The 23601-nt window shown below is 41.4% G+C and overlaps 1 protein-coding gene across 2 annotated transcripts in view; it reads right to left on the bottom strand.

Moving 5' to 3' along the window:
* ZRANB1 (zinc finger RANBP2-type containing 1) overlaps window positions 1-22601 on the bottom strand; it is a 46536-nt gene extending 23935 nt beyond the window's left edge. Inside the window, exons 1-3 of one of the 2 annotated variants that reach the window (XM_074907941.1) lie at window positions 22539-22601; window positions 9625-9722; window positions 8013-8863 (exon numbers count right to left, since the gene is read on the bottom strand). In XM_074907941.1, the coding sequence (XP_074764042.1) occupies window positions 8013-8826 (814 nt within the window). In that variant the 5' untranslated portion in view covers window positions 8827-8863; window positions 9625-9722; window positions 22539-22601. Of the gene's footprint in view, window positions 1-8012; window positions 8864-9624; window positions 9723-21710; window positions 21826-22538 lie in introns of those variants that run through there. The other variant, XM_074907942.1, reaches the window with a different exon arrangement.
* Between the last annotated feature and the right edge of the window lie 1000 nt (window positions 22602-23601).

The raw sequence follows: 23601 nt of genomic DNA, 5'->3' as shown, positions 1-23601 counted from the left end.
TCAATGTCTACATCTGAGCCACATTAAGAATAGCTTTTCTTTAAAGTGGACTCCACAAACGTTAGCTTCGTGTTGCAACTGAAGACATCAGTCTAAGTCTGTGTCCCCCAACAAGTTTTGCTTTGCTTAATGCACAAACACATGGCTACAGCCTGACATCCTAAGTGACAGGACAGAATGCTGCACCCAAGTCAGGAGAGAATACAAGCACGGGTTAGTATTCTGCGTTTACCGGTTCAACGGTGTCCCCATTTGCGATTCAGGCATTTCCCCTTATCAGAATATTCTTTCACAGCACTGGGAGCCAAGGTTTTTTTCTTTTTCTAGTAAAGCCCCGACTCTTACAGATAGCACAGATCAGGAATATGCAATCTCAGTATCAGAAAATATGACAGAGATTAAGAAGGTTATGTAAAAAGACTAAATTTTAAAAATATTAAATCACCCAATGACAACTATTTGTACCATCTTGATCCTGCATTTCTCCTGCTACAACTGTTACAACTATCTTTATTAGATATCAATATTACCTTCGCTCATATTGAATAAGCCCATAATTAGCCTGGCTGCTAAAACCAAACTACTTCAGCTAGCGTGCTATTAAGTTGATTCTTTAAAACATGTAAATATTTATAGGATTCAGTGCAGTTAAGTAAAGCTAGAAAATATGCAAGAGTTTACAAGCATATCTAGAAAACTCAATTCCCGTTTGCCTTAATTGCACAGTCCCAATGGCTTCAGAACAGCCAGATGTAAGCGCTTCGAGAGAAAATCCTACAGCAGCAGCCTTTATTTATGTCGCTATCTCTCTGATAGTTCTGGAGTGCACTGGCTGGCACCACTTGCAAATGAAACCTTTCAACTAGACTGATGCAGTTCTGCCATTTACATCTGGGGAAGCAGAGGGGCCAGGGGAGACAGCACTGCCTTAGCAGGTCAGGACAGAGGCCATCAGCTCCACATACAGCTCCACCAGCAGCAAGGTTTAAATATGCAGCGAGAGACTAAAAGCGCGTAAGAACCCTCAATTCAACCACCTTTGCTGTCAATTTAGTTAAAGGTTCCTCAATAATGCCTCGGTTGAACTGCTATGGAGACAAATGAGCGATTGCAGAGCAGCAAAAAGCAGTGGGTCAGCCAGGCTGCGGTAGCTGATTCTGCATGAGGCTCCTGATCCTCAAAAACTGTAAAAGCACCACTGCGTGAGAGGCACATACACAGTCTTGCATATACTACAGGGCAGGCACTCTAAATCTTTGAAAAGGTTGAACAGGATCAAGCTGAAATGAAACAAGCAAAACCAAAGAATAAAGAACAACCCAAAAATGCGAGATTACTTTGATTCAAAGAGGTAGAAACGCCATGGCAAACAACGTGTTCTCACATTTGAGTAGACTACAACAGAAGACACTTCATCTTAAAGAGGTCATTGTGCCTCGTATGTGGGACAACTGTAATCAACTTCACTATTCCCTGAACTTCTTGGTAAGAGAAGGCAAATTTCTCTAATAACCAAATTAGACATTTCAAAAATCAGAAGCAGAGATAGATCCCTCCCTAAAATACACCAGATCAGAAACACAGAAGAGCCCTGGGCTGCTTCTTTTCTGCTTCAGACACAATTGCAAGTGGTCTACTCATATACATGCTCTCATTTCCTCATCTACAGACCAATCCTAAGACTAGTTTAAGTGACAAGCTGATCAACTGACCCATTAAAACCAAATTCTGACACTTGTTAAAAATCTGACTGCTCCTCTAGCAATGAGTGCTGAGGACCTGTGGTTTGACCACGTAAATTGTAGCTCAGCCCTCAACCTCTTCCAACTATTCACCATGGGTCCATCAGGTGGCCATAAAGAAAGATTCATTATCCATAGCTACTCCACCATTCCAGCATTTTGAGCACCAAAACCAATCCGTCTGAGAAGAACTCCTCCTCTTAGAGGAAGGACACCATTGCAAGCAAATATAACACATCAATTAATATGAGAAAGAGGGATTATCTGAAAAAACCTTTGTGGGCCTCTAACCACACCCCTATGCTCATTCTCCTCTTTCTTCATTTCCAGGACCTCCCTTGTTAGACTTAGCACACAATCAACAGCAGATCACTCTCTAGCTAATAACAGCTTGAGACAGAACCTTCTGTATACTAATTTCTTTTAATTCTTCAAAGTTTAGCAACTTGCATCAACTTAAACATAAGTAACTTGCAAGATGATGTACTTTAAACCCAAAGCCATCCAATGCATGAAAGTATGACTATCTCCTATTCTTTTTCCCATGCAAACAGCTCTTACCTATACACGCAGTCCATGTAGTACGTTTCTAACATACCATTACAAGACAAAGCAGCACACGTGTAAGAACTACTGTTGAAAGATGTCCTTATCCCCTCTCCTATCTGCCAGAGGTATCCACACCCCTTGTTGCATTAATGGCCGACTAGTTGCCTGCAGGGCAGGGAGGCTGGACAGGGGAAAGTCATGAATGATATTAAAGTTAACCATCAGTGCTTCCAAGGCAAATTTAAATAACTACTTTTTCAATTATTTTTAGCATAAAACATCAGCAAGCATTTAAAAAAAAAAAAGTAGTCAAGAGACCAAAATACAAGTGTGTTTCAGGAGTTAGGATTTCCTACCAAGGAGTAAGACATGCAGAGTTTTATCTCCTCTGGAAGACATACACACATACAAAAAAAAAAATTTCTAATAGAATATATGTACAGGACACAGACAAGCTTTCCTACCCAGGTGAAAGTTGTAAGCTTACGTCATTGCTACATGGCACAGCAGACAAGTATGCCAAGTCATGCTTCCCAGAATCACAAAGGGAGGGAGGAGACGCGACTGAACAGCTCACATCAACCTCTCCCTCCCCAACCATCCCAACAGACACTCTTTGCTGTATTTAGCCAAGGACAGCATGGTAGGTAATCACTGATCTAATTCATGCTGTACTTCCCCAAACAGTTCATGCTAGCCTAAACGGAGACCAGCAAGGAAGGGTGCATGACCCCTCCCCACCTCCAGCAGCTTGCTCCCACCCATACACTTCCCACACCCTTATTACAGCATAAACAGCCCCATCAAGGTTTAGCCCTACCATGGATGCGATGAGGAAACCAGTCTGGGTTTACTAAACCAGCAAAAACAACAAACAAAACCACCACCACACCCCCCAGAAAAAAAAATATCCCCTAATCAAGCCTGTCAAGTTTCATTTTTAGCAAGATTAGTTTCCAGATGCCCTTCATTGTAGGCTGGCATGCAACCACGCCAGCAGGCCAGAAGCAAGCAGCCAGGACACTACTTTGGGTGGCAATGCCAGCAGAAAGCAGCTCAGTATGTCAGTCCCTTCTCACTGCCTTTATTGTCAGGAAAGAGCCACGTGCTCTGCAGGACCCAGAGCAGGAGGTGGCCTCCATCTCTGCAGAGCAGCTCAGGACACTGCCCAGCCAGCTCCACACAAAGCTGGACAGAACAATTCTCCTTTCCCCACAGGGTTTCTCAATGCTTGGGTAACACATCTGGCACTATTTCAGAAAACTGAAGGGAGAGAAGGACAAAGGGAAAAAAAACACCCTGTAAGAGAGATAAAGTAGTCAACAAAGGATAAACTAAGCAGACACATGTGTAGGAATACTAGGAATGAACTAACAGTCCTTTTAAGGATGTACTGCAAAACAAGATTCATTACAGATTGCTCTAAATATTTTGGATTTAAGAAAAACACTCAGCTGTTTCATTCACACAGCTTTGAAGAACGTGTGTCTACTTGGTTGCAGAGCCACCATCCCCAGCAAGGGCAGCCTGACCCACGATGGCAGTGGCTAACTTACTGACCTGAATGGAAAGTGCATACTCTGGCAGCAGTTAACAAGCAGGGAGAAAGGAAAAGGAGAAGAATTTACTTCTAATCTGTGGGCTACAGTTCAAGCTCAGGAGTTGAACACACAACCCAAGGATGCCCAGCAGTGCCCTGCAGCAAACCCACTCCGCTAACACCACTGTAAAACCCAGCCCTCAAGTGCCAGGAGAGGGGAAGCTTCGACAAGTACTAAAGTGTAAGCCCCAAGCAAACTCTAAACACTATAAAGGTTTTATAGCCATGACTATCTTCATCCATCTATACTACTTAATTCCACAGCCAGCTGTAACCAGCTTCACCAGGCCCCAAGCAGTACCGCTCTTCTTGCACATCGGATTCCTAAACCCCACAGGCCACCAAACCTCTCTTACCTCTCTCTTTGGCAACAGGCACCACGAGTTAGACAAAAGGCGATGAAGCTTAATTTTAAATATACATTAGCTTCACCCCCAAGAAATGAGTCACCTTGGACTTCACACAAACCTTTACTAGGCCAGTCCAGTAGAAAGCATTGGTGTCCTTGCAGAAGCCATTTGTAATTTCTCATTGTAACTCAAACTGGCATTTGTAGCAAGTCACGTTACTCAACAGCCATATTTACTAGATATTCTGCTTTGATTTTAATAAATTTTAACCAAATGATCAGTTCTAAAATCTCACTCTTTTGAGAAAGATCATTTGATGGATGCATTCGCTGCTGCAAAAAAACAAGTCAGTAACAAAAATAACATTTAAGCATATTAACTTGAAGAGTTTGGAAGGGGGAATGCCGCTCATCCTTCTGATTTGGAAATAATAGCCTCCATTAAGGAAACTATTCATATAAATATGAATAGTGAAACATAAGAGTTGCACTCATCACGTTTTGTACAGCCTAGACTGGCAAGGAATAGAAGCGTTGATGACATGGTATGTTTGTGTACTGAGGTGGGTGGAGCGTTAATGGATGTCTCCAACAAAACATAAAACCCACAAACATACACACACACACACAGAGGTACTTTTCTGAATCCACCCCAGATACACATCTACCTTCATGCTTCAGCTGAAAAAACAGATTTGGAAAAAAGTGGTCTGATACACGTTTTTAATGAAACTTGACATTACATTTAAACTCTAGTAAAAATAATTTTATACTAGAAGCAATATGTGAAGAGGAGTTCAACTAAACAGCTGTCCTAAAGTATCAAACATTTTCCTTGGTACCTTCTGAAAGATAATTTCTTCTAAGAGAAAATAAAATAACCAGTCTGCCAAGAATTACTCCTACTCCTGCTCCTCTAATTTTTATTTTTAACTTCAGGGAAAGCTACACTTTGTGCATCTCTCCCACATAAGATGGACCCTCCACAACTGATTAAGCTTAAACCTGGAGGTGTGCAGCCTGAATTTACTGAATCCTATCAAGCCACTACTTCTCAGCTGGACTACAATAATAAATTACAAACCAACTCTTACTCGATCAATTTTTACAAACTTACTTGACATTTAACATGAACTTGTCCTGCTGGGTAACAAGCAGTAACTCACTAAGTCACAATCACAGAATCATCTTGGTTGGAAAGGACCCTGGAGATCATCTAGTCCAACCGTTCGCCTAGCACAGTTCCCACCTACAGCAGATCCTTAAGCTCTAAATCGACCTGACTCTTGAACCCCTCCAGGGATGGAGACTCCCCCCCTGCCCCGGGCAGCCCATTCCAACGCCCAACAGCCCCTTCTGCACAGAAATCCTTCCTAATATCTAGTCTGAACCTTCCCTGGTGCAACTTGAGGCCATTACCTCTTGTCCTGTCACTTTCTACTAGGCTAAAGAGGCTCAAACCCAGCTCTCTGCACCCTCCTGTCAGGCAGTTGTAGAGGGTGAAAAGGTCTCCCCTCAGCCTCCTCCAGACTAAACCCCCCGAGTTCCCTCAGCCGCTCCTCACAGGACATGTGTTCCAGACCCTGCCCCAGCTCCGTTGCCCTTCTCTGGACATGTTCGAGTCACTCAATGGCCTTTTTGTAGTGAGGGGCCCAAAACTGAACACAGTAATCAAGGTGCAGCCTCACCAGCGCCAAGTACAGGGGCAAGATCACTTCCCTGTCCCTGCTGGCCACAACTAAGTTGATGGCAATGGTAAGAACATACGCTTCAGGCAGAATTGTTCAATCGACAGTGAAATTGTTTTAAGTATGTCACACTAAGACAACAAAACAACCGGCACAAATGTGGCTTATTGATTTTAAAATTACTGGTTAAACTGGTATACCCTTCCAATATAGATACTCTGCAAAACATCCAGAGACAACCACAAAAGAATCCATGAAGCTTCCATCAATCTTCCTAAGGTTATTCCTCCTACAAGGAGCATTTGGAAAAATATTACACCTGTGATATGCAAAATTACATTCTGAAATGAAGGACTGATAATGAATGGCTCTGGTTGCTGGGTTTTTCCCCCCTCAGTTAAGAAGCTCAACTATAGTAAGCGTTTAAGCTACAGAAAAGAATCGATGAAATCTTTCAGCAGAACAGTAGTAAAAATCAGCACACAAATCCATTTGTATTCTGGCCTTCTCATCAAGATCCCTTCAAGATACCTTCAAACTATTTTCATTTTAAAAGAACCAAATCATTATTGCCTTAACAAAATTTCTATGAACATAGTTTTGAGTTTCATGTAGAATTGTACAGCCACAAGAAATATTAAATACTTGCAAAACTCAAATTCTTAAATATAAACTCAACCATTTCCACACAGATGAAATATGAAAGTGTGAGCACTGGAATAGTAAAAAAAAAAAAATTCACTTTTCAAAAAAGCAGAGGGGGGATAAAACCCATTATATTTCATACAATTGCCATCAGAATGCAAGATAGACTCTTGTAAGGCACAGGAACGACCTCCAACAAGTGAGCTTGGGTATTTGATAACTTATGAAATACCATACAGAATTTCAATTGCTTCACTTCAGAAGGAAAAAGCACGGCATGTCTGCTAGCATGTAAGCAGCTGAAAGTATCAGGAAATATTGAGGCATCTAACTATTTTCAAAAGGAAATGTGCTTGTCCAACCATTTACGCAAGACAAAAATAAACTGGAATATTTATTAGCTCAGAGAAATCAAACCCATGACACCCATAAAAATATTTACACCTGATCAAAGATACTAAATAAAGGAGCTCCACAAATTAGTTTTTTTCAATTATAATCACCACGAGGAGACTTCGTGAAACATTAAGGAACGGTATGAGACATACCAGTAGCACCAGAGTTTCAAATGAAGTGTTTTACTCTAAAAATAGTTATGTATTTCAAGTGTTTAACCTGTTTGTATGCTAGGGCACAAGATATCTGCTTCTGGGAAGCTACAGCACAAAAGTTAACTTGCGAGGTCAATAATTAAAGAAAACCCTGCTCTCACGTCTCTGTTATTTAACAGCATTGGGAGGATTATCCAGAATTTCCTTAAGGAAAGCACTAAAATACAAAACAAAACTGGTATTTGAATTTTTTGAAGCAGCTGACTACAAAAATACTTTCAGAAAGCCTGTAAACATTTACAACACAGTATCTGTATTAATACAACATTATTACTTTCAAGGTCAGTATTACACATGCACTTTCTTGGAGCTACATATTTTGGTGTTATTTTTAACATCTGACAGAGCATCTTGTACTGTTGCAAGCTCTACACTGTTTACAAATACTCCCAAGCTGCAGCTGCTGATTCTACTAGCATATCTTGCCATAGCAAAAAGAAGAGTCATTTTAATTATCCAGTAATAGCATTTTTTACAGTACTATATGCATTACATTGTTCAACAGACTGCTTCTGTAATTTTTCCACCTTTCAACGACTACATAGAACAACAGGATTTGGTTACAAGGATATCCATTTCTACAAAAGGTCAAGAAAGTCCAAGCACAGTTGGGAAACACGTCTAACCCTGTCCAGATTATGTATGAACTCCACACTCTCTCTTAGCAGATGCTATTTCAGGAACTTCTACATTTGGCTTACTCTTTAAAATTAAAATGCAGAGATTAAAAAAAGATGGGTTTCAAATAAAATGTTAAGTTTATGCTTTAATTCTTCATTCTCCCAAAATCACAGGCATAACAGTATAAGGTAGCAGCAAGCAACTTACCAACACAAGCATTTAGAAACAGCCAGTCAGTCTTTTTCATTCTATTTTTTATTTGCTTTAGTTTTTTGAAGTCAACTTCAAGTTCTTCTTTGCTGCCAACAGCTCCAGCCAATTCAATTCTTTGGAAGTCCATTTTCACATCCGATTCACGTTTGGTTGTGGGTGGAGATCTTCTTTGGCTATTACCACTACTACAGCTTCCTCTCCATCGAGCTCTGTCTTGCTCGTTTATGATTGAAGAAGCCTCTTCCGTGTCTGCCAGTTCTATTGCTTCTATGTTGTTAGGTCTGGGATGATCACAAACAACACATTTCCTGGCCTTTGCCCAGTTTTCATATGTACAAACAGAACAAGTCCAGTGCTGAGCCCTTGTGTTTAGTTTATTTCTGTCATTATATTCCTCACATGGATCAACAGAAAAAGGGACTGGTCTGGAACCAGAACCTGAAGACTGAGGAGACTCTGTGGGACTTCTGGTCCTACGTTGAGACAAGCACTGAGTACACCTGATAGCTCTGGGCCAGTTCAAGTACGTGCACATGTGGCACGACCATTTATTTGCACTTTCCATACTGTAAGATGATTTAACTCTTGGTCTTGCACTAGAATCCGGACATATCAAAGGACTACTCCCTCCTTCAGTGCTCGCAGGATCCCAGTCTCTGCCAATATCACTTGAACCACTTTTAAATGGATCTTCTGTGATAATTGTTCCACTAGGTCTCTGAGCACGACACATGGTACATTTGATTGCAGATGGCCAATTTTCATATGTACAATACTCACAAGCCCATTTAATTCCACGCTCTGTCATCGTGCACTTCTTGAAATGAACTGCGTCAGGCAGAAAGCTAAGTAATCAGAATACATCGTTAGTACACAATGGTGGCAGAGGAGCTCTGTTTAAAAAAAATAAAGTAAATGAGATTTAACCCAGTCGATGCATACTGCACCAAATAAAAAAATCAGGCTGGGCAAACAAGCAATCTTTTTTCCTTGAGACTATTAGAACATTTAGGGGAAGAAAAACTACTACGAAAAGGGTAAGACGTGAACTAACAGCATTTTAAATGCAGAATTGGGGATTTCCTAGTGCAGAAATGAAAAGAAAACTCAGTCCTGTGTGTCTGGAGTTTCTTAAATTTGCACTGAGGTTTCCAAAACAAATTCAGAACGCAGATACATATTAAGCACTGAGAATACTGAAGAAGAGACCAGTACGGCTACAGAAACAAGTCACAAATTATTCAAATAAAATTCAGTATGAATATAGCTCAATATGAACTCAATTCAATATGATGTCTAGATCCTAGGAGGTCTTGCAATAGACCTCACAGGACTTGGAAGGAAGGAAGAAGGAGTGTATCAGGTGGGCAGTTACAGAGTGAGTAAGCAGTTCTTTCAGAAAAGTAGGGTGTAGAATTTTACATAAAATGCGTACACTTGAGAATTTTATACATATGCTTAACCAAGACTAGGCCTTGATTGGCCATCACTTATAACAGCAGCGTTACAAAGTTAAAATACCACTTGAAAGGAAGAACAAGCTGTGTGCGTTGACAAGCTAACACAGCATTTTCATTCTACAAACCCCCATTTCAATCCAACTCACTTTTTCTCTATTGAAGAGGGGATTCTGTCTTCATGCTGGCTCAGACCTTTTCCTCAGATGGCCAAATATGAAGGATGAGACTAAGCAGATAACTATTCCTGTAAACAAAATGAAAACAGACTCATTATAGGTTTCCTACTGGACCTGAGTAACCAGAAAGTTAATCATTAAATGCCACACCTAGTCTGATCCCAATTTACTTGTTTAAACTCAGTCATGACCTGCTGAGACTAACATATAGACTGGTTAAAACAAACCAGTATTTATCAAGAACAAGTGGCTACACAAGCGATCAGTCTGCTGAAGTAAAAGAACTAGATCCAAGCAACATCAAATTCACACCAAAACATCTATAAACACTTAATGCAATCTGAAACTTAGGACTGGGAAGGAAAAAAAACCTTTGTGTAGAGGGCATAATAGAGGGAAAGGGTGAGGCAGGTAGATAAAGGACAAAGAAAAACGTATACGCTCTATTTCCTCCCTTACCACAGAATAGTAACCCAACATATAAGTCTCAATTATGTGCTATTTTTAAGCATGCAAAACTGTTGCAAATACAAATTTGTCATATCAATTGACTGACGATTCTTATTCGTCGTATCACAACTCTCTCGGCTAACAAAAACACCCAGAGTCTAGTAAACAAGAACTCAAAATTGAGAAGTCAGACAACAAGATTAAATTCAAAACTAGACACATCAAACTAAAAAGTAGTTTATACCTGTTCTCCAATCAGGAAGTGTTTTATGAGTTAGTACATTTGCCACTGAAATACCTTCACACACACCTTGCTCTACCAAAGTATAGCTAAAAGTCCACTTAAATTCATCACCCTTATTCCTACTATCTCCCTCCTGCGGACTCCAGCACACAGAGTAGGTTTTTTTCCAACAGCTCGACTCTGATCTATTCACCAGATCAGGTGGCTGCATGAATGAGGGGCTATCGCATGGCCAGGACAGAGGAGAGAGCAGGACTATCATTTTCAGCAGCAATCCATATTTATTCTGCATGAAAGCAAGATGAGCAATCAGGAACTCATAAAGCTTTCTTATAAAGCTCGGGTTCTAATATGACGTGTTTGAACAGCCTGCAGAGCACTTCACTCCCACCTATACATTACAAAACTGTGTCAGACTGAGGAATGTGCTGAGAAGGCAATTAGACTTCCTACTGCTTCCCCTCCACCGTTTCTCAAATGTCCATGCCCATGCAAAACGGAAAAAAAAGGAGTGAGATCATACTAGGGTCCCCATATCTCCATGTAATGAAGTACGTGAAAAACGCATACATATACATAAGAACACCACATCAACCTGATTTTACTAAAGGTGACTTCATAAAGAATACTTTGCAGAAACTTGGAGGAAAAACAGTTTCACTACTCCATAAACAAACCAAAGCTTTGCCAAAACACCTCCTATATGAGTACACTATATGTTAGATTTAACTATTCCACTTGGCCAAAGTTTTCCCCCCCAATTCCCACACTAAGTTTTCTAATGACTTTTACCATTTCTTAATAAGCTTATTCTCTCTATAAACAGTAGTTTTCTGAGATATTAACATTTTCTAGTTAGAAATGGAAGGCAGTTGAACTTGGTTTTCAGAAAAGAGAAGGAAGCAGCACGCTGCCTGTGCACCTGCTAACTGCCACCAGCAAACCCTCCGAGAGCTGTTGTGCTACCAAGGATAACAGAAAGTGGCTGTCCCCGTACTTCAGTGCCCAATATAAGCTTGAGAATAATTTCTACTTGAGCAGAAGCTGCTATGTTTTGAGGAGGTAATGCTTTCAATCAAAAGCCAGATCTGCGTACCAATGTGTGATGAAGCCCAGGAGGGATCTGTAACTGTAAATGGCCTAAAGCCTTAAACCCAGCAGTTCCCATTGCAAACAAATCCCAACCCACATTTGGGATGGGGCAAGAAAAGTAAGCATCATGTTTTACTGACATTAAAACTGGGAAAGGAGATTGCTGTTGGGGTTGAAAAGCTGATGCTTGCAAAAATGATCTAAACAAATACTGAGATACCACGTATGAAACTAAATAGCACAGCACATACTGTGTTACAGAAAAGCTTTCACAGATCTCATGAGATTAGGTTTTTAGCTGCAATTATTTTCTGCACCCCTTAAAATGCTAGATGCGTTCAGACATAATTCTCGGGCTGAGTATCTGCAGCTTCGAAAGCCTCCAAGATATGAGCTCACCACCTCCGAACACAAGGCCTCAGGTTACTATGAAGTAAAGAATATAAAAAGGCTCAATGGAGCAATGCAATTTCTCTTCTTTGAGAGCTCTGCCAACACCCACTATGGCACAGCTAGATGAGGAAATTTAGCACTTTCACATATCAGGTTGGTTTTGTTTTTTTTTTTTTTACTTTTAGGTCTTGGTCTGAACTGCACCCCACCCCAGGGTCACCAGAACCATCTGATTTACTGCCCATACAGGATCACCATCCAGCCACTGAGCAGTCTGAAGCTTGTTAACATTTTTTCAGAATTACTTCTTTCCCACTCTGTCTTCAACTTAACTTGTCATTTTAGATTCTTTGCAGAGGAGAAGTTGAATCATGTAGTACCTCCTCTCACAGAGAAATAGCACAACAGTGACTGTGAAGTGCAGGTGCATGCCTTCATGTCCAAAAAGCATGAGCAGACAAGAAATTAAAACCCACAAAACTCCCAAGCAAGTTCCAATTGATCAGTTTATATAGCGCACTAGATACTTCCTGGACAGACTAGTAGAATACTCAGTACATTAAAGAGGAGAATATATTACATTCTGATAAATCAAGTAACAAAGAAAACTCAAAACATTACCAGATTAGCTTTTTAAAAAATAAAGACAGTCAGAAAAGGTCACGTAGAAGAGTCACAATTTTTTCTTTTGCTTTGTTTCAACTTTTAAGAATATTTTGCTTTTTAGGTGCATGGGAAAACACAAAATGGAACACAGAAACTGGGAAGAAACAATGAAATCCTCAAACAAGATTTTTATGACAGGATATATTATACTCCCCTCAATTTAATTCTTATGTTCAGAAATTATTTTTCCTTTGGCTCAAACAAGGAACAGTATCGAGCTCCATTTCATTAAACAATCAAGCCTCTCCCCGTAAACAGGCCAGATGCTGCTTCAGACCAGTCTACACTACGGATTTTCTGCCGGAATTGTGCTGGCAGAAACCTTACGTAATTATACCAATCAAATTGATGTTTCCACCTTAACTCATTATGCTCCCATGTACAGATTTTTTGAACAAAGCTAACTGCTTCTGTATTTACAGGGAAGAGGGAGCTTAGGTATCAAGCCTTCAGCAAGACCTGCAAGGCAAAGGAGATCCACTCTCCTTCCCCTGAGCTGCCTCTCTCAGGCCGCTCCAAAAAGAAAGGCAGACTGGTTTATTTATTGTTATTTCAAAACACTGAAGCAACTTTTCAGAGGAACAAAAGAAGGAAAAGCATCTTGTTCTGAAAGAGAGGTCTCTATAACCAAACACAGAATCTATGAACCCAACAGTTTATGAGTTTAGAAATAAGCCCTTTCACACATCCAACCACAAGGAGCGGAGAACAGGACTGTGAGTCAAAGCAAAAGATCAAACGGCAGCACTTTCACTGACTGTATTCTTCACGTATTATGAAACTTGGTGTATTTAAATGCACATCTACCAAGAATCTGACAGCTGTAATTGCTCACTAACAGCTGGATAATGTTGCTGTGAAGTTTATATATACAATGATAGACAAACAGCTTTTCAAGAAAAACTGCCTATGATTAACCCCACATACTTTGATGCATTTTCAGAAGTGTTCCCCCTTGTACGTCACTACCTCAAGTTCTCTTCCAGTTACCCATAAAAATTAGCATACTTCTTAGAGAACTGAAGTCCATTTATACACAAATAAGCCTTCTAATTAAAGCTGTAGAAGGAAAACCCATTAAAATCACACATCTGGATTATCACCTTAAATGGTTATGATAAAACCCCCACTAGTCTGAATTCTGATAGCTGTAGCTGGTTTTGTTCTGCAAGACTGCAGAATGTTTTTAAAAGACGCATAAGATGAGTTTGAGTCAACCCTTCACAGCAGGAAACAAAGCAATGGTTTGATTTCACTGTTTCCAAACAAATACATTTCTAAACACTGCCACTCTGTCGCTGACTCTAACCAGAGTCTCTTTTTAAAGCTCATATAAGCTGTACCATGGGACTCAAAAAAAATTTTGCCAATTTTTAACTAGAGCCAGTAGGAACATCTAGAAGATAACAGAGCTGTACACAAGTTTAAATCATAAAGGCCAATTTGTTTCTTTCAAACTTGTACACTTTCTGAAAACCTCCTCAATTTCCTACATGAAAGACGTGGCTATTTAACATGGCTCAAATTCACTTTTGGTATCTGAGTTCAAGAATCCTTGTGAAGCATCACACTCAATACAGAAAAAACAACTTACATTTTTAAATAACCGATTTGAAATTTATTGTGAAATATTAAGATTTGGTTTTCATTTTACAAGGTGGAATTTTACTGACCTTCTTCTCTTAACTTACTGGAGTTACTTACTCCACCTTCAACTATCCACTATTCTTGCATGACTGCTTTCTCAAGAATTCAGCATAAGCCTCCACAGCCCAGTATATTAAAAGCATAAAACTTGAACCTAGGCTTCCATAGTTTGAAGGAACTAACAATAAGCTCCATTGTCATCTCTGCAAATTAGGTTTTTTTAAAAAATTAACATTGACCTTGTCAATGGGACAACCAAATCAGATCAGCACTGAATCTGGACGCTTTGCAGTAAGGGCAATAACTATGTATTAAAATAAAAGATGGAAAGATTATTGCAAAGTCACAAATGTAGAAGCACTTTCTGTATTGGTCTGAATACACTGAAGCAAGGAATACACTGAAGCAAGGAATTTAAAAAGCAAGTAGAGTTTGCTTTGGTTGTCAGGACAGTTCATCAAAAATGAAAGGTTACTGTCCTAAACAGATCAGCAGAAAGGAGAAAACACTCTGTCATCTCAGGAAGAGAGCACTGAAATAATTTTCTGCAAGTTGCTCTGAGGTGGGTTTTTTCCTTCAGAAATGTTTACTTCTTTAAAGAACACCAGCTGGCTATTTGCAGTAGGAACGGGTCTCAGACTGCAGCTATCATTACAGAGCACAGAAACTTATCAAACACAGATGCAAAGCAAGAACTATTCTGGAAGACAGAGGCTTTTGTCAAACTACATTATCCTTCCCATCCTCATCCTAGCAAGAGCACTGCTCTCAAAACACGCTGGGATCACTTCTGCTCTTCTGAGGAGCAGAGCTGTTCCTTTGCTCCCGGTAACACGGATAACAGGAAGAATGTTGCTGTCTGAAGAGAGCCACCATGGACTTAAAACAGGCACAAATCTCAGTTCCGCTGAGGAACAAATCACTGTCATGTAAATCACAACACAATCTACAAACTGTAACATTAATGGTGAAAAGAAAAACTGAAAATATTTTAGTTTAGCAGTATTTAGTATTTATAAGCTAGTATGTTAAATGAGTTTTAACATTTTCCTTCAGTTTTGATAGTCTAGGCTGTCAACAAATACTCTGTACCGCACATTTTTAGGTATGACCTTCTTCATTACATACAATCTGTCATCTACTATTACAAGTGGGCAATTAGTTAAAATCCAGAAGACTTGAACTTTCAACAAAGAAACATGATGCAAGAAATGCATTCTCTAAAACAAACAAAAAAAAATCATTAGATACGATTTAAAAAAATCTGGGAGAGTAAGTAGTAACTTTTGAGAACATTTAAAAGCCTGTTGGTTGGGTGAATTCTGATGGCCTTCATTTAAATATAATTTAAAAAAATAGCTTTCATTTTGACTTACGGGTTCGTTTCTCATTTTACAACACCTTAAGTCTACTTTATTAGGTATTTATGGTATTCAGAAAAATTACACTGATTTTGCTTCAGCTTTCTTTTTCATATTCTATTCACACTTCCAATCCAACTGCTATCATTTCAAATAAACCTTGAAGTCTGACTTTTCGTAAGCAAAAGAATTTATATGCAGTTTTAATGCAACAGGGTGCCTAATTTTGCAAACGATATGTTACAGATCTTAGGATATATCTGAAACACAAGAATTGACAATGAACTTTAGGTTAGGATGTAGACCTAACTATAAAGAGACTCCTCTGTGAAAGCTGAAAACTCATCACAGAATTAACAAGTATTTGACAACACTGAACATTCACTCTTTCTGCTTTTTTTATTTTGATGTTTATCCCTCGAAGCATTTTTGTGCTCTTAACCACTACGGTTAATCCTTCTGTGTAACTTGCAAAGTACAAGTTTCTGGTTTATTTGTTACTCATTTCAAATGGGTCAAACTACATATAGCTCTATTAAATTCATGCCTAAAAGCTAGGAAAACCTTAACTGCTAAAAACAACCTAGAAAAAAAAAACACTAGCAGCAGCTTAGGCCTCTTTCTTATTTCAGGAGAGTTACATTTTTCAGGGTTTTTCTGGTTTTGTTTTAGAACTCAATTAAGAGTGAACAACTCTTTAGGTAAGATGTTACTACACACTTAGGATGGACTAAATACGATTGCTTACTTAGAAACCAATACCATTTGGAAAAACCAGAGTAAGCAGATCAACAGTTACATAATACACAGCGTCTCCCACACAATACTAATCAAAAACCAAGCAAAGTGACTCAAAATAATGAGCTATGATAGAATATCCACATTATTACAGCCAGCGACATTTAATGAATCTGATCATCATGAACAGTCAGCAACAGATGAATACTGACTCAAGATAAGATGTACGACACAGTAACAAACACATGTAATAAAACACAGCAGAATTGTTAAAATTTCATTCTAAAAGATATTTGCACTAGACAAAGTACAGAAGTTGAACAAGAGGTTTCTTTATACAAAGCAAGGTCAAACAGAAAAATAAAGTTTATCTGTGTTTAGACTAGATGCCAAAAACATGAGACTCATTGTGTTTAGATCTCAGCTCATCCACAAGATGAGGCAAACCAGATGTCATGCTCTGAATAAAAACACACTGTGGAATCAAACATCAAAACTTTAACACACTTAAACCTGCCCAACAGCCAAGGAACATTGTATTAAGACTTGTATGTTTGACATTCAGTTCTAGCAATTATCCTCTGGACCTCCTCAGGACTAGCTGACAATAAATCAGATCATGGCTACATGCAGACATAGTCACCATTTGGCTGAGAAAAAACACCTGCCTCCAAATGCAACGAGGAAACACACACTCAACATCAACTACTGTGTAGTTTCCTCCTAATTAATGGCAAGCCACTTTCAGACACACTTAAAGACTGTCTCTGGTAATATGCATTTGCAATCAGGCTATATTTAAGACTAGTTCTAGCTCAAGTAAGCCATACAAGCTACACTCATTTTATCCAGCTCTTCTTAAAATACTGGCTAGACAACAAAGTATCAAAACAATCTGGGGGAGAAAGAAGCAAAAATGGGATTACCACAGCACACAAAAACCACTACTGCGTATGTTGCTGCTTAGCACAGTGCAAAGAACTAGTATCAAGTATCGCTGGGGAAGTAAATTCAAACTCCTTCTGGAGAAGGAGTGATATCAGTTCTTTTTTTTAAAAAAAAACTTTTTTTTTAACCTTATGATTAGTAATCTGTTCATGATACATCGTCAACAACCCCAAGTTAGTCACTGCAAGGTACTCTGAGCTGCTAGGAAGTTTCAGCGTAACAGCTCTAAAACAGAAAACCTTCTGCTTTTGGGAGGTGGGAATAACTTTCTGCTAGAGACAACACTGAACAACTTTCTTTAAATAAACCATTTAAAAGCCATCAAGTGACAATTATTTTTTATCCCTGCCAAGCCAAACAGTAATGAGGAGGTCAAAAAAATGTAAATAGTTGAGCAGACCATCCCAACCGTTCAGCAAGATAAAAATTAACTTCTCAACAAGCACACACTAAGGGGAAGCCTTTGTAGCCAAAACCTAAACCCACAGGCCCATCTGACAGACGGCATAAACGACAATCAGACATTGTTAAGACACCTAGTACAAAGTACTCCTGACTTATCACAGTAGTGTGGACTAAAAAAAAAAAAAGCCTAGCATGAAAACAAGTTTATACTCAACGCTCCTTGAAACTGCAGAAAAGGCTCAGACCCGTAGACTGAATCTGTTTCAGGGATGTAATTCAGATAGCAGCAACTAATAAATATGCCAGCTGTCTGTACTGAATCCCTGCTTAGATACTGGAAGATGAATGGAGACAGAAGAAATACTTTCAAGCCCATTAGCCTGAAAGACATACAAGTCGACGCTTACACAATGCACTTAGTCTTTACAGCCACAAGAAACAGGATTCTCTCATAAACCGACAATCACTTTCACAAAGCAAATTTCCTATTTTTTGCTAGAATTACCCATGTTCATGAAATTTATGACAGTTTTCTTCCCAGAGAATCAACTGACTATGCACCAAGAGCTGCATGGTTTTTAAACGAATGGACATACAAAAGTGTGTGCAGCTTCAAAGCTACTAAAAGACTTGATCGTAATAGTTCTCATCTACTGAAAACAAAACAGACCACTCAAGTTTATTTTTCTTTCCAGCATCACGTAAACCATGATTCTGACAATTTTCTTTAGCTCAGGAAAGCTACCTCCTGAATATCTAGAAGATAGCAGAACAACATAACTTACAAAAGTTTCTTAATGTCTGTGAACTCCCCAGTAACTCGGACTTTTTCTGCTTCATTAAAAACCACCAACTCAAGACTAGATGCTAAATCAAACTGAAGTCAAAGAATCACATGGAAGATTTTTAAACCTTAACATCTGTTTACAAAACCAATGGCAAACATAACCCAAATAAAACATCAACATGTACTGGGTTCTACCACAAGTGGGAGGAAGGAGAAGAAAAAGGAAAAAAAAAAAAAAAAAAAAAAAAAAAAGAGAGAAAAGACTGTAGCCTCCTTGGTCACAACTGACAGTTTCAGAAGGAAGTCCTATTTACACTTACCAAAATAGACTCATATCCATCCTTCCAGTCCCTCCACCCCCTGGACAGCAGGTTGCAGGCCTGTTATTTGTTTTGTACCTAGCTCTCATTAATTCAGGCATTTTCAGCTCAATTCTTAACCTTAAAGGCAGATGTAAATTCTGTGCCTTCTCCAGCATTTGTCTTAGAAGTACTAACTTCCACTAATTTAAAACACACACATGAGTACAAGCAAAATTAGCAGTCACTCTGAGCACAAAAAAATACCACATTACTAGAAATTAAAAAAAATAATGATGCAATAGTATCCTTGTTTTAAGAACAAGCAGAACAGATTATATCAGGATAAATTCAAATATCCAAAGGGAAAAATGCCAACTTAATTATATCTGCTGTACAGTAGAAGATGCAAAAGGGCTGCAAACTTGGCTGCTTCACAGGCAAGATGCTCTGCACATACCAGCAACTACCACTCTTTCCAATGTATTACCCTCCCATGCTCCTTGTGTAAAACAAACAACAAAAAAAAAATCCTACCATTCCTTCTGCTTTCTTGAGTCAAGGTCTCCGTATCAGCCCACTCCTGAGGACCGTTCCTTCTTCAAATGTCACTGCACTCATTCCCTACTCCACCCCCTCCACACCTCTCCTCTCTGGTCCTCACCAAAATGATTTTTTGCACAAAGGGAACAGAAGCACCGGGAAAAAACTTGTTTTGAAAAATGCCAGGTGGATACAACTCCAGTTTGACTAGAGAGCTTCTGAAAACCTGTCCATGCCACAAACAGAAATACAAAATCATCTGTATTATTACAGACTAACAAGTTCTCAGAATTGATGTTGAAGCACTACGGTTCTTCTTTCAAAGTATGCTAACTGTTCGACAGCAAAGAGATGAGTCCTATTATTTATCTTATATTTCAAGGAAATTCCAAATGCATTAACTACATACGTATGAGATGCTGTGCTTCAGCAACTGATGATGCAGAAGTGAAGACAGTCACAAAATCAGTCTGATTCTGTGCAAGTTAAAGCAACATCAGCTATGAAAGAACTGCTATGAAAAAGAGTAAGTACCAGGAAAGCATCTGAATTCCTAATGTTTGAGATCTTAATTAGAAGACAGAAGTTTTCTTTTTAAGGTATAACAAATTCCATTCAACTGACATTACAAAGTTATAATTATCTGTTATTTAACTGATTTTACCAAGGCATAACACTTGACAAGTGAAGTGGTAACCTCCTCATCAGCTGTGTTGAAAAAAATTCTCTTTTTAACTTTGCCTCATTTCTCTCTTCATATGTAGTACTACTTAAAAAAAAAAAAAAATTAGTTACATCTAAGCCAGCCATTTTCAGCTGCCAAACTAAAGTTTAGTTCCATTTTAGTACCAGGAGACTCTGGATCATAATTCATGCAGTTAAAATGAGGATTACTTGTTGACATAAATTTTGAACAGCTCAAAATAACCCAGTCTTCAAATTCTGGGGGGAGGAATGGGCATGAGATTACTAACAGAACTGGCAGTAGCAGTTTAAATGCTTTGCTGCAATTAGTTGACAGTACATCACAATGAAAAATGTATTGATCTAAAGTTCTGCACAATCTCAGCCCTGTGCAGAACCGGTAGGGCAAAGAGAAGCTGCAAAGAGAAACATTAACACCTAAGCTGATACCACATGAAGGAGCCAGTAAATCTCACATCAAAGTGCCTGAGAGTACATTTGATTATTTGATTGACCGTATTAAAAATAAGCTCCCATACAATCAGTAAAGTATTTTCTATTTACATTTCTGACTTATTTACAGATCCATCTTGCAAAGAACTCCAAAGATGGATGGGATTTCCCATCCCCAATGAATTTACATATCAAATGACATACAATTGCCATGCACAAGGCTAACTAAGACCAAAAATATTGCTTTGACCAATTTTGCGTTTTAACTAGTCTCCAATTTAAGTCATGCTTCTATGATGAATCCCGTTGATGCTTTTATGCCACTTGGCATTCCAATTAAATTAATATTTTTTAATTATACTTCTGAGAAAATGCTAATGGATACAACTCTACAATAACAGGTTATGGCCTCATCGGTCATCCCCATCTGCCTGTCCTTACTTAAGCAGCGTAAGAAAAGTAAAGGTAATAATTTCTTTTTTCTTCAGAATAATTACACCGCATAATTAAAGTTTCACAAACCCTACAAAACGCAAGACATCCAAAAGCATTATTCTCTTTTAACACTGTGACAGACTTAAACAAGGAGTGATCTTTTACATATGACACGCTAGACTCTGCATGCTGAGACACCAATTCAACTTGGCCTTTGGGAGGAGGCAAATAAAACAGCTCCAGAACACCTCCTGCTGCTTACCTGTTTCCCCCAAGTAACCACTGAAAAAGGAGGGGGGAAAAAAAAAGAAAAAGGGCTTCATAAATCTCTTCCACAAAGACAAAACGCTAGATGAGAACGAAAAGCAAAACTAAGTGGAACAAATCTCTCCCAAACTACTGTTACGAGGTTCTGCTCACACCAGAACAAGCTTTAGCACAGCGTGTGTTCCAGAAAGGAGGAAGTTAAGGCATTACACGAAAGACATCTCACCTTTCAGTTTTTGCATCAACAAACGTATCAATGCGTTAAACTCACATGCCAGGTTCACCACTTCTGACACAGTAGGTAGCTAGCGAGCAGAGACTGTTCAAGCACAGCACAGAGCCTGTCAAACAACATTTGTTTACTACACCGACTCACAAGAATTCTAGAAAAAGTTGTCATTATTGTTATCACTGAAAGGCACCATGGCAGCAAAAAGTTCTCAGCAGCCGTGCTGTGTCCACCATGCAGGAGACCCAGATTAATTTTCCCCCATCATTTTTCCCACCCACTGCTCTCAGGAGAGCGGTGACCACCGCGGGGACGGAGCGCTGGAGGCGGGGGTTGAGGGCTGGAAGAAGGGTCCTGTGGTCACTCCGAAGGAAGGACTCACAGCCACATCCGTGACCTCCGCAGAGAAGTTTACCTGATCCTGGCAGGGAGCTGCCGCAGTGGGGGACTGCGATGGTAGAGTCAGAAAGTGGCTGGAAGCGGTAGATTACCACGGTTTGCCTCTCTCGTCGATGGAACTTTTCTAAATTGCTTTTTAAACTTCAGTTCACAAAAACAAGCTCGGTTTCGAAATACTTCCCACGCTGCACTTTATTTCTGATAAAGTATCGACAATACGTGATACCGTACTACAGGCAACATCATGGAAGTTCTGCTCGCCAGGATTCACAGCTACACGCAAGTAGCTCCCATCACCTATCCTAGCACGGCACACAGATCAAAACAGGCATATCCAAAAGGGAAAAAAAAAAAAGGAGGGGGAAAGAAGTGGGAGGCAGCAGAGGCATGATCTCACCCCAGCAGATCGAGGTACTGCAGCCCAGCATTTGGGGAACCAGCCACAAGAGAAAAATCAGAGTTTCCTGCCTTTGTACCCAGAGTCTTGTTGCTGTAACGCGGCTTTTCCCAAAGCTCTGTTACACACGGAGCTGCCGGGACGGAGGGAGAACCGCCGCATCCCGCGGCAGGCGAGCGGGCTGCCCTCGCCGCCGAAGCCAAGCCCCTCTTCCACACGCGGGACGGTGACCCGAGCCGCTCACGGAGGAGGCGACTCCCCACACCGCCTCTCAGCCGGGCCACCCTCGGCCCCGCTCCGCTCCGCTCCGCTCCGCTCCACCGGCGGGTCACCGGCCGGGGAACCACCGCGGGCTGCGCCGCCGGGCCCCCGCGGGAGGCAACCGGCCGTTCCCCGCACCGCCCCCTCCTCCCCCAGCGCTGCCCGGGGAGGGGAGAGGGGCTTTACCTCGCCGCCGCCGCCGGGAGCCGTCCCTCAGGCACACGCTCGGCGCTGGAAGCCGACCCCCCCCCCCCCCCCCAACCCCGGCCCGCTGGCTGCGGCGTCCTCTCCCCGCTCAGGACATGGTCTCTCCCAGCGCGGCGGGCTGCCGCGGCCGCGGGCGCTCCCACTCGGCGCGGCGGGGGGAGCCTCTCGCCCCGCTCCCCGGGCTCCTCTAATGGCGGCGGCTGGAGCGGCCCAAAGCAAAATAAACCCCCATACGGCCAGGGGCCCGCACGTCAGCCCGGCCTGCCGCCCTGCACAGCGCCCATTGGCGGAGCCGGCGCCTTCCCCTCCGCCAATCAGCGCGCGTCTCTTTGGGAAGAAGGGGTGATGTCATCCCTGCCGCCGGGGCGCCTCGCTGTGGGGGCGCGGGGGGTCGCCCCGCCCCCTGCAGGCCCCGCCCCCTGCAGGCCCCGCCCCTCCGCCCCGGGGGTCCCTTGTCCCGGCCCCGCCGCCCCTCACGCACCGCCCGGGCCCGCCGCGGCCTCGGCGCCCGCTGCCAGGGACAGGGACCCCGGCCGGGTCACCAGCGCCGGGACGCGCGGGAGAAGTGGAAACGAGGCCGTGGGCCCGGCTCGACGGCCGCGATCGTAGCCGGTGTCTCGACCTAAAGTTTCCTGCGGAAATAATCCCTCGTGAAAACCCCCAGCGATGGCGCAGGGCCGGCCAGCCGCCGTCAGAAACGCTGCTCCTGTGACAACCCATCCTTCCAGCGTCCGGACGAGAAACATCTGCGTGGGAGAAATAAAAGAGAAAAGCGCGCCCGGGGGTCTCGTGCCCAGGCTGTACAGCCCCCAGCCTTCGGTAGATTCCCAATTCATTCCTGCAGTGCTCACGCAGCAAAATATTTCCCCGAGTGCCGCTAAAATAAACTATCAACGTGTCCTCCGTGTGCCAGTACAGGCCAGCGCGGCACGTGCGTGGGGCGGGAGCCCAGGACGGTGGTCCTGGCCCGAAGGACTCTTCAGCCAAGTAGCGGCCATGCGGCGCAAAACCCGGCCCTGTCCTGCGAGGAAAAGGCCGGTAG

Source organism: Athene noctua, chromosome 5, assembly GCF_965140245.1.
Source record: "Athene noctua chromosome 5, bAthNoc1.hap1.1, whole genome shotgun sequence".
NCBI classification, from domain to species: domain Eukaryota; kingdom Metazoa; phylum Chordata; class Aves; order Strigiformes; family Strigidae; genus Athene; species Athene noctua.
The sequence above is the reverse complement of the archived record's forward strand: the minus strand, read 5'-3'. Positions and strand labels throughout refer to the sequence as shown.